This window comes from Penicillium antarcticum, assembly GCF_028974205.1.
Source record: "Penicillium antarcticum strain IBT 31339 chromosome Unknown utg000009l_segment0_segment0, whole genome shotgun sequence".
NCBI lineage: Eukaryota > Fungi > Ascomycota > Eurotiomycetes > Eurotiales > Aspergillaceae > Penicillium > Penicillium antarcticum.
The window spans coordinates 6,403,685-6,415,400 of record NW_026695307.1 but is presented as its reverse complement, the minus strand read 5'-3'; the positions used below and the strand labels follow the sequence as shown (position 1 = coordinate 6,415,400).

The 11,716-nt window shown below is 51.5% G+C and overlaps 2 protein-coding genes across 2 annotated transcripts; both read right to left on the bottom strand.

The window, feature by feature from the left end:
- Positions 1-1,051: 1,051 nt before the first annotated feature.
- N7508_010767 (uncharacterized protein) lies at positions 1,052-5,863 on the bottom strand (the record flags this gene model as incomplete). The annotated part of the gene is made up of 2 exons (XM_058468827.1): positions 1,052-1,195; positions 1,259-5,863. 2 exons carry the CDS (start codon positions 5,861-5,863, stop codon positions 1,052-1,054), a joined length of 4,749 nt encoding a protein of 1,582 aa, XP_058316673.1.
- A 1,588-nt stretch (positions 5,864-7,451) lies between these two features.
- Positions 7,452-9,329, bottom strand: has1 (ATP-dependent RNA helicase HAS1; the record flags this gene model as incomplete). The annotated part of the gene is made up of 2 exons (XM_058468826.1): positions 7,452-7,706; positions 7,761-9,329. The coding sequence occupies 2 exons, from the start codon at positions 9,327-9,329 to the stop codon at positions 7,452-7,454; spliced, it is 1,824 nt and encodes a 607-aa protein (XP_058316672.1).
- Positions 9,330-11,716: the final 2,387 nt, after the last annotated feature.

Here is an 11,716-nt window from a genome sequence, read left to right as displayed (position 1 = left end):
CATAGTCACCAGTAAAAATTGGAAGAGGTAGCATGAAAGCAACACTTGATCATTATATATATCCTTGTCGAAATCGTAAATATAACGCTTGAATCCAACCTCTCCGTTACCTGGAAGGTATCAGGTTACCAGAAGAAATATACAGAGGACTACTGGAACACTACTCACTACTCGACTAAGCTACAACAATTTGAGCAAGGGTCTTGAATGAGTGGCTCCCCCCCCCCCCCCCCAATTTTGTATTATTCCACTATAACACCAGCATAACAATATGCCATGCTTAGACGTGAAACGCCAAGACAACCAGCAGGTGGTCTGGTTAGTCTACAGAAAGATATATAAGAAGTAAAGCAAGAAAAGAAGTAATCAGCGCAGGGAGACTACTGGGGCGAATGATGAAGCTGTCAAATGAGCTACCCAGGGCCCCAAAAATCGACAAGCGGTTCAGGGAGACTGTTGTCGCTCACCCTACAATCAGGATTTATTCGTATGACACCTGAAAGTTATCTCTGCACGATATCTCTACAAGTTAAGAAGAAAGACCAGAAGGATACAAGCAACAAGAAATGAATTATTATTTCCAACACATCCTATCAGCACCACAATAATTACAAAAGCGCAACATGATCCCAATTGTAAGTGCAATGGATGCACAGGAGGGAGAAGAACGACAGCTATATACCCGTAGATGAACCAAATAAAGCCATAATGCCTCCAACCAATTTTCCATAGCAACATCTAGCATAAAAACCGAAGCGAGATAGAGAGATAGATGCAGAGAGAAAGAAAAAGAATATTTTAAACATTTCAACACACATTTCTCGTAGATAATAATAATAGCGGGTAAGGAGGACATGTAAAGGGGGATATAAATCAAAGCATTGATTGAAGTCATGACGTTCGTAAGGGAATCAGAAAAAGGAAATGGGTAAACAAGAAGAGAGGAAACGCAAAATAGAAAAGAAAGCACGCTAGATGAAAAAGGCAGGTTCAACACAGGGCTAGACCTAAATCTGACCTCGGGGTATCAACGCGGCATGACATTTCAATCTCAATATTCATCATCATGGTCGACCTGCATGGGACTGCCTCTGTAGCGAGTTCGATTGATTTTACCGGGGCTGTAGGCGCCGCCGGAGGTGAGGGGGCGCGGGCCTGTTGGTTTGCGTGTGGGAGGGGAGCGGATAGCGGAGCTCTGTTTAACAAGTCAGTATTCATTCATCCGTGATATTTGGTTGGGGGTTGATGTGGTACCCACCCTTGAAACAACACGGTCAGCACTGGCGCCGTAAGCAGGCTCTTCATCCTCTAGCGCCTTCTGAGGACGTTCTGGGACAAGAGGACCCTCGTCCTTGACTTTGGGGGGACGGGGTGGACCGGGAGTTCGGGAGCTGGTCTCCGAGTAGCCTGCATCGGAAATGGGGGATAGACGGCTGGCGCCACTAAAGCGTTGTTGGTTGGGGTTTACTGCGGACAGGCTGGGGTTTGATTCCCACTGGTCCGAGCCTGTGGGGGAGACCGGACCTCCGTAGGTTTGGGCCTCGGTCTCGAGACGGGATTGATAGCGGCCTGTGGGACCCTGGCGAGGTTGGGGGTGCTGCAGCTCAAGACTGCCGCGGTGGCCGCGGTATTTGGGGACCTCGGAGACCTGGGATGGGACCAGTGGGGAAGGAGGACGGTTCTCCTGCTGGTCGTCTAGAGTGTAGGTTGAGCGGATTCTGTCGTCGCCTTGGGGGTCGTAGTAGTCGCCTTTGTAGGTGCCCTCGGCCAGATCTGATCCCGAGCGGGAGAGGTCTGAGGTTGGGCGCTCTTTGCGGTTGGGCTGGATGCTGTTGCGGATGTTGTCGCCCACGGAGGTGGCGGTGGACTTGGACCAGCGAGAGATCTTGGGGAAGATAGAGGAGCTGCTCGACTTGTGCTTGCGGGCTTTGTCGCTCTTGTCGGCCTTGGGGGTTGTTTCGGTGCTGCGGGCACCTGCAGCCACTGGCTTGTGAGGAGGGGTGGACAGAGGCAAGGAGCCAGCTCGCTCGTGATGAGGTGGCTCACGCACTGGGAGATGCCCGGTCATATAGTCATCAGCTTCGTCGAGCTCAAGATCTTCTTCATCTACCTCGTGGACGGTGCTGACTCGCTGATCCGAGTTTCTGCGCTGGTGAGGACTAGACATGTACGCAGCGCGGCTGTTCTCGATAGGAGCACCGTTTTGAGCGGGCTCATAGGCAGAATCAATGCTTGTCGGTCGAGTGGTGCGTTGTGGGCTCACGCCATCTTGACCAGAGCGCAAGTATTCAACCTCCTCCAGAAGTTGCTCCAGCATGCCCTCAATCTTAGACAGATCATTGCCTGACTTCAAGCTTAAGCCCTTGAGAGCACGCTTGAAGATGTTCTTCCGCTTGTCATCTTCCTCAGCCGTGTTCAATTGACGGTTGCGAGAAGTACTGGGAGGCAAAGGACGGGGTCCGCCGAGCGCCTTGTGGGTGCGCTCATGTCCCCTGTCAGTGTTGTCCATGATGAGATCATCTTGATCAGCAATGAACTTCTTCATCTGCTCGAAAGAGGTGCGCATCTCTGCCGCACTGCGAACCAGAGTAACCAAGATCTCGGTATCTCTAGCGTTTCGCTGGGCATCGCGAACAGTCAGGTGGTCCATGAGAGCCACAATATCCTGTGACTGAATTCGCTCGATGCCTCGTCCGGTGGCACTGTCGTAGAGCGGCGAACCAACACCGTGGGAGTAGCCACTGAAGTGACGCTGATGACCAGGTCCGAAAGGATCTTCTGGAGTAGAATCATCGAAAGCAGCAACACCTGCGGCATCTGGGCCTGCGAGACCTCGACTTCCTTGCTTCGGGGTTCCAATGCTGGGAGACATGGGGTTAGCAGCGGAAACATAGCCCTCGTCCTTGGCTCCAGGAGGCGTCCCGAAAAGCTGGCGAGCTTGGTTTTCGACGGAGGGGTTATAGTAGTCTTCACCGCCAAAGATATTCTTGGCAGTCTGGTAGTATTCAGCATCAAGTCCACGCTGCTGGTCATCACTGAGACCCTGAGGTCCAGCACCGCCATCGTAATATTGATCAACGGGAGGAGACCGGGAGTTGTATGCCCAGTGATCTCGCTGAGCAGCACCGCCAGCAGGACCCTGGATGATCGAAGGGTTAGTGTTGATCTCAGACTCGGATTCCTGGCTTTCTGCATCGGCCATGGGGCTGTCCAGTCCACGGGGAACATTGGCGCTCATAATAGCCGAGTCGTCCATTTCGTCGTAAGACTGAGTAACGCTCTGGGGAGGTGAAGTAGCACCCATACGTCGATGGAACGATGTTTCATCGGCAGTGGAAGCATCCTGTCGCTGCTTAAGGGGACTTCCACGGTAGGATTCACCTGCCTGTTTCTCAGGACTGCGGCTTCCAGGTCGCTGACCCAGATCAGTTTGGGAGCGGTTGATGGAAGAAAGCTGGGATTCGATCTGCGATTCAAGGACAGACGGGTCCATCAAAGAAGCAACATTAGATTCAACATCCATGGCTTGGTGGAATTGAGGGTTGGCAGCGACGCCGACTCCCACATGCTGGCCTTCCTTAATCTTGTCCATGTAGTTTACATCGCTGTTGTCATCGTCGGCAGTCAGTCTACTCTCTATATCGTAGCCGTAGGAGATATCACTCCCCTCGGGTTGGCGCGAGCGTTCGTAGCCGAGCCCGGGTGAATCCTGACTGAGCTGCTGGGAAAGCGCACTCTGGCTGTGGCTGTGGGTGGTGCCTTGACGGGTAGATCTGGCGAGGTTGGTGCTGGGGGCGGATGAGAGTGAGTCAATGGAAAGTCGAGGCTCCATCTCGTGCATGCCTTCGATATGGTTCTCGTGAGTTAGGTATTGGGCGTGGTGGGTCTCGGTGTTGTCGCTGGCAACACTTTGGATAGGGCTCAGGCCACGATCGTGGGTTTCATCGTGGTATTGAGTAGGGTGAGCGGCATCAAGAAGGTTAGCTGCGGCGGCGGCAGCGATAGCCCAATCACCAGTGTCTGTTCCAGGTGATTGGCTCTTATCCCGTAGGTCACGGTCTGAGGCACTGTGCAGGGAGATATTATGATGTGACTTGTTGGCGTGACGCATGCCGAGGGACTCAATAGAGTTGCGGGTAGGAGTGCGAGAGGTAGGAGATGCAAGCTGTCTGGCAGACCCACGAGAAAGTTCCGCCTGGGAGCTTTTCTTCTGGGGAGGGGGACTGGCAGTGTGCTCAGAAAGTAGCGAGTTCCTGGTCAACTCGGAGTCGATCTCGCTGCGCATCGGCATAGGGGCAACGTTGTGCTTTTGGAAAACAAGTTCGGTTTCGTTGTAGTTCATGCTCTCTGTACTCTTCCGAGAGCCACTCTTGCGCCGGCGATGCTCTGACTTGCCAAGACTGGAATTGGAATCATGGTGCTTCAAGGAAGCAGCGGTGAGAGCGGAACCCACTCGTGCAGCAGCATGAGCATCCCGGAGACCCTTGCTCCTCTGTCTTCGGATCTTGTCTTGCTCAGAGTAGTCAGGACGATTGCCCCGGCGAACGGCTGCCTCGGAAACTTCGCTGCTTTTGCTTGACTTGCGTTCCTTGGTTTGCGGACCAGACCCGCCGGAAAGGACAATACCCTCGTCTTTGCTATCCTTGTTCAGAATAACCTTAGGCTTAATGATATCAGGTGCACTGGCGTGCTTGGACAGACTTCGACGCAGCTCATCCCGAGAGCTTGTTTGGGATGAATAAGATGCCATATCTCGTGCCATGTCCCGCTCGAACTTTCCTGTGTTGGTCATAACTTTTTGGTCCTTTTTAAGCTCCTTGAGTTCAGGAAGTATCAGTCGCCGAATGGCATCCTCGACAGTCTCCAATAGCTTAGGGTTGTTTATGGAAGACTTGGATGCACCGGAACGGATTGAGTACTGATCAGACTTGCGGTTCGAAGAAACAGCGGATGTACTGAGAAGACTAGACTCAGGGCTGATATAGTCATCTTCGGCGTACTTGTGCTTTCGACGAGAAGACTTGGGCTCAGCGTCGAGGTAATCTTTGCCAGACTTGCTTCGATTTCTGCCCGACGACTCCTTGGGCGGTTCGGTCAGCTTCTCGGCCACGCGATGCGCAATTCGCTCCGTGCTTAGGCTGCGACTTCGCTGTCGGCGTGGTGTTTTCAGCAAATCCTTGTCCTCGCGAGGCGACCCGCGCTCCAGGCTCGAGCTGCGCTTCCGCCGAGGCCCTGCCGATGAAGCGTTCATCATACTGTCGGCGGGCATGGATGAAATATCAGACGATACAGGCATGTATCGGGTATCGTGTGATAGAGTAGACATTTCACTGCCAGGGAAGCCAGGGAAATCAATTTCTACCGGATGGCGACGAGAAGACTGGTGACCCTCCTCCGCTGAATTCGAATCGAGGCTTTGATCATCCGCTGCGCCCGATTCCAATCGCTTGGACTTGGAAGAAGGTGATGGGAGTGATATGCGGTGTGTATAGGACGGCTTGCGGCTGCTTCCACTGGACTCGGTGATCTGAACGTGGTCTCGGTCACGCTTGGACTTTCTCGCCGAAGAGGGGGTAACGCGGACTCGCACACTGGGACGAGAGGTGACGCCGGAGCCTTTTCCGCCCTCGAAGTACTCGATGAGCAGCGAGGTGTGAGAGTCGTGGCGGGAGTGTGAATAAGATGTCCCGTCGCGATCCCTGGTGGAGACAATAAGGGGGCTTCCGTCGTCTGGGATTGAGTACGACGTTTTGTCTGTGCGGCGAGAAATGTCAGTTGCCAGATCTGTGCCCAGTGCGCTCTCCGTATCGATGATGGACTCTGTGGGGGCGGGAAGGATCGGTCTGCGGGTGTCGACCCCCATGATGGAGTGGTGTCCGTCAATCCAATCGCATGCTCTAGGTGATGGGATCAGATGGGACTGTTGGGGTGTCACTGTTGGTGCTGTTGACACAGGGACATGGGACACTGGGGGGGGGGGGGGTCGAAAGCAGTCCCAGGGAATGGATATTAGGAGTAAGAGCGTACCAGCGCAAACCACGAGAGTGGAAGAGAAGAGGAGAGACAAGAGGGTGAGATGCCTTGCCGATCCCTCTGAAGATTAGGGAGGGATATGATTGGATTTGAAAAAAGGGAGAGAATCCCAAGGGAGATGGAAGTTTGAATAGAATAGAGCCGGGGTAATAAGACTAAAAATGCCCAGCCTCCGGAGAGAAAAGAAGAGGCTGGATGCGCTGGCTCACCAGCACGGGACCCCATCAACAAACGAACCTTGGAACGGATCCGCTCGGGATCATCATGGTTCCCTGGTTCTTTTCATCTCTCGATATCTTCATATATCCTCATCTGTCAACTCAACTTCAACTTCACTCTATCCTATCCTATAAGTTATCCACCATAACCCACTACTATACAACTCCTCCCAACCCCGAACCCCCAACCTACCCTCACCTACCATCACCTACGATACAGGCTGCGGTAAGTCCTCCTCACAGTAACACAGAATGAACGCACATAACCTGCAGTCCCCCGCCGAGGAGAAACAACCAGTCCAAAAAGAAAAGAAACAGGAAAAGGACCCCCAAAAAATACCCGTCGCCCAGACGACAGCGAACCCTGGAAATCGGATTGGTTCCCTGCCAGCTCATCACACTCGTACTTGTGCTCGGCCATTTCCATCTGTGACCAGTTATTGGTTGGCAACTCAGATTGGATTGGGCATACATATTCATTTATCGCTGAATACTGGACTGTTGTCAGGCTAGTAAGATGTTAGTTAGCTTTGAAGCTGTGTTCACCGATGGTTCCCAGATCCCTATAGTGCCCCCACTCCACCCTACAGGACTATTACTACGGTATTGTAGCAAGGGGCTGCAAGCCATTCTCGTCGGAGCTACTCGTACAGATCCAGATTGCCTTCCCTTACAGATATATTATAGAGTGGTGGGGTTTGCATTGGTACTTACTGTATTGCATGCGTGTCGCACACCACCTTTCTTAGGTCCAAACGGTGTAAACTTGTCCTCTCGGCGATTGTACATGGTGCATGGAACCCTGTAGAAGGTTAAATCCTGCCTGTAATCTACAACAAGGGGTTCGGATTCGGATTCGGGATTCTGCTCTTCTTCTGCTAGGTGTCATTGGCATTCTTTGGCTTGAGGTTCGCTTCGCCTACGCCATCTCCACGTGGTTAACACGTGGTTTACCTGGTTGGGGGATTCCCTGATGAAGGGATGGCTACTGATACAGTTTACAGTAGTACAGTAGGTACTGTAGAGACCGATCTCAGCATATAAGAGCAAGCTCTATTTGAACTACTGGTAGACAGCTTATACGGTAAATTACGAGATCATCTTAAAACCCAAATAGATATATCCACATTGCTGAACTCCAGTCCCTAAAATAGACATGCAGAGACAATCGATCGCTTTTGATGTTCATACAGAATCTTCTCAATCATCGTGCTTGCGCTTGAACTTCAGACCGGCACCGTGCTTAGGCTGGCTGCCGTAGGTGCGGCGACCCTGCTGTTCCTGCTTCTTATCCCTGCTCAAGCTGGCGCCAAGCTGGATATCGATGCGGGGAGGAGCGGAGAAGCCGAAGCCCTTGGCGACCTTGACCAGGTCCAGCTTGTTCACGTCGAAGACTGAGCGGAGGGAGTGGGAGGCGTATGCCTGGAGGTAGGACCTGTAACCATCCTTGGCGGACTGTATATGTGTTAGTATGGAATCTCGGAAAGGGAGGTTGAAAAGGGAGCTTACCTTATTGAGGTAGTAGTTCTGGCCGATAAGCTTCTCCAGCTGGGACTGCACGTTGACAATCTTGGAGGCTGGGAACTCGAACTCGACGACGGGAACGCGAGCCTCCTTCAGGTGCTTCAGGAAGCCAACCTCGGAAGGCTGGAGGAACATCAGACTGCGACCCTTGCCATCGGCACCACGGGCGGTACGTCCGACACGGTGAATGTAATCACGGGGATCATCAGGAGGGTCGAACTGAATGATCCAGTCGACGGCAGGAATATCCAAACCACGAGCAGCAACGTCGGTACAGATCAGGGTACCCTGCTTGGCATTGCAGAACTCGAAGAAAGTGTTGGTGCGCTTCTGCTGCTTCTGCTTTCCGTGAAGCTCGAGAACGGGGAGATCGATGTAATTCAACAGCTCGGCGTGGTACTTGACACAGTTGCAGCTGGAGAAGAAGACAATAATCTTCTTCTTGAGGTTACGCTTGAGGAAGGAGAAGAGAAGCAAGAAACGCTTGTCGGCTTCACAGAGGACGTAGCCCTGCTCCAGACCGGCGACGGTGCTGTGCTCTTTCCGGTGGTCAACATTAATGTACAGAGGTCCGGGGCGCAGCGATATCCGGGCCAAATCCTCGACCTTGGTGGTTTGTGTGGCGGAAAAGAGCATGGTCTGACGCTCTTCCTTGGGCAAGATCTTGACGATCTGACGCATTTCATCCTCGAATCCGACTTCGAGAATACGGTCAGCCTCGTCAATGATGAGAGTCTTCAGGTTCTTGAAGATGAATCCTTGTGTGTTCTGCAGGTGATCCAAAAGACGACCAGGGGTAGCAATGAGCAGGTTGACACCCTTCATCAACTTGTCCGCCTCGGCGCGGCGGTTGGCTCCTCCGATGACAATACCGTATGTTTGTGAGTGGAATTGCATCAATTCGCGCGCTACACCGAAAATTTGCAACGCGAGCTCACGGGTAGGGGACACGACGAGGACACCGGTACCGTTTCTGGGCTTGAAGCGCAGAGCGCTCAGCATCTCAATAGCGGGAATCAAAAAGGACAGGGTTTTTCCGGAACCAGTCTTTGCGGCACCGAGCACATCACGTCCAGCAAGCAGAGCAGGGATAGTACGCTGTTGAATCTCGGTCATGGTCTCGAAGCCCATCTCCTTGATGGCCTGCATAGTCTTGTCGGAGAGGTTGAGCTCAGTGAATTTCTGGAGCTCGCCCTCGGTTTGTGGCAAACGGACATCGTCCATGGTAGGCAGATCCGCGCCAGCATCCTTAGCCTCGGCTTCCTCTGATTCCTCAGCATCGCTGTCTTCCTGTGCATCCACCTCGACCTCCTCGACCTCCTCGGAGGCACTTTCCTCAGCGCTTTCCTCAGCGCTGGGCGAAGGGCTGACCTTGCGCTTCTTAGTCGACTTTTCAGCGGGAGACTTGGTCGAGGCAGCACTCTTGCTCTTTTTCGGCGTCGCTGAAGGGGACTTGGCTTCGACGGGCTTCACAGCATCTTCTTTCTCTGCGCGGGAGCCGTGCTTTCTCTTGCGCTTGTTGATGGACTTTGCGGTATCCACGGGGCCAGGCATTTTGGTGGGAACCCTATTGGAATTCTTTTGTATGACTTGGACCTTAAGTTTGTAGGTCTAGATTATTATGGTCTGCGGGCGGAAATCATTCTGCATCTTTTTTTTTCCTGGTCGGTGAGATCAGGCAGAACTCCACATTCATATCACGTGCCGATAGGCTGATTGTTGCCATATTGTCGAGGCACCCAGGGCATCAGGCAGTAATCAGGCAGCCAACGCCTCAGGCGACAAACTGGGCTGTGCTGTTGATATTTTGTACCATTGACCATGCCACGATCATGAAGATCACGCATGTTTCAAGATCTGGGTCTCAAAAATCAGAATTTGACCACACAGCTTACAAGTAGAACGCATGGTATGTCTACTCCGTACTGTAGTGGGTTCGTGCTTTACCCACCGCTCGGCCTGGATGTATACTAAAAGCCAAGTTACGCAAGCGCCGCGATCTTGGCTTGACTTAGGCAGACGCAATCTTGCAATATCCTTGTAGATTGACAGGCGTATTGGTGGCTGTGTAACCGCTTAGCTCTCATATTGATATGCCAAGGGCTCCTACGCTAGAAATATAGATACTGGCTAGATATACAGGCGATGTGAACATAATTGACTAATGCTGTGCAATTTGTGCCTAGACCGGGCTTTACTGGAATAGGGCGACTGAGACTAGTTTGCCTTTTGTGAAAGACTAGTACTTGGCCCCTACAAATAATTACAGGGCTATAATCATTAACCTATAACCAACAATACAATACAGATCCATGAAGAAAAGTATGCACTTTAGTAGAAAAGACAGAGATTTCTCACCAATCACATTAAAAAGCTACATGTGTAGAGAGGGACGAGCCAATGAACAGGCAATCCGTGAAAACCCTGAGCCAAAAATAGCTAAAATTAGCCAGAGAAATACTGGGTCGCAGACACGAATACGACCCCCTTTTTACTATACACACCACAGTCAAATGACTTGACTATGTGGTCAAATATTGTACCAATGTGCGACTTAAACAAAGACGGCACGTTAAAACGTCATCTGAGCACGCGAGTAAAGGATCGTCCCGATCATCACTCCCCACGATGATCAGGGGCAATATGGGCTACAAAGTACAGAACGTCAAGTAAATAGGGGGAGCTAAATTGTGTCAAGCTCAGAAATGGCCCATGCTGGAGGTTCCTTTATTTCTGAAACATGTCTGATCCAGAGTGTGCGATGGATTACTTTATGTTAACGAGGCTGTGCATTCCAACGCCAAAGGGGGGGGGGGGGGGGGCACTTGGCGATCCTTATACATGGAAGTTAACTTAATATTCAACAACGACATGTATGCTCTAACACTCTATTATACCCTAACACATAAGTATTCAGATCGGAATCTGATCAGATTCAGATCACATTACTGTACAGAGACAACCAAGATGACTTTCAGCTCTAGACCCGGGTAGACTGGGCTCGGGAAGAAAAGCCCCCGGATCTGTAGGGCTAATTTTCGACAGGCACCCGAATAAAGAAGGGTTAGCCAAGGAGAATAGTGCAGTTAGTGCTTGGACCTGTACAATAGTACCTATCCGTATTCTAAGAGCAAGCCCCTTGACAATAAGGGAGAGTATACCCAAGAATGACCTAATTTCACTCAGTCCATGGATCAGGCAGACGAAATATAGAATGTACCATGTGCCTCCGTTCACGTACATGCAGTAACGGTCCACAGCGGATGGCACATTTCGGGTGGCACTCCACAGCTGGGGGCAACAGTTCCTTTGGTTCAGTTGATGAACAAAGACTGTTTCATATGGCTGTTTCCGGCCAGAACAAGACTTGTGTTGTGAATAGACGTGAAAAAGAGAGCTATAACAAAGAATAGTAGATGTTAAGTTAGTTAGTATATACAGAAGAGAATGTCATTGCCATCACGGGGAAAGGGGTACGAACTCAAACACAAATACAGGCTTCTGATTGGTTCCATAGTAGCCGCCCCTGTCATCTTACGGTAATTACCACATACCTGACCGTCGCCATCTCTTCTCCCTGAGACACTCAGACATCTCTCCCTCCCATTCTCTCTTTCTCACGGGAATCGGTGCTCAACCTCCCTTTCTATTGCCCTTGATTTCGAGCTCTATTCCCCTTTCTTTCCCGGCAATACTGTGTATCGCCAGTTCATTCGCTCCTCGACTTCTTTCGCCCTTTGAGTCCGCTCTATTCACTCCTTCAGGTCCTAGCCTACCGACTTTCCTTTGATCTATCTTCAACTCTACGACTATTCACTCTGTGTCTCTGCTTTCATTATCTCTACGCATCTACATCCCTGCGCCCCTGCGTCTCCGACCCCAACTCCGCCTCCGCTCTCCGCTTCTCCGATCTTCAAATGAACAAGTAAAGGCTCGATCGC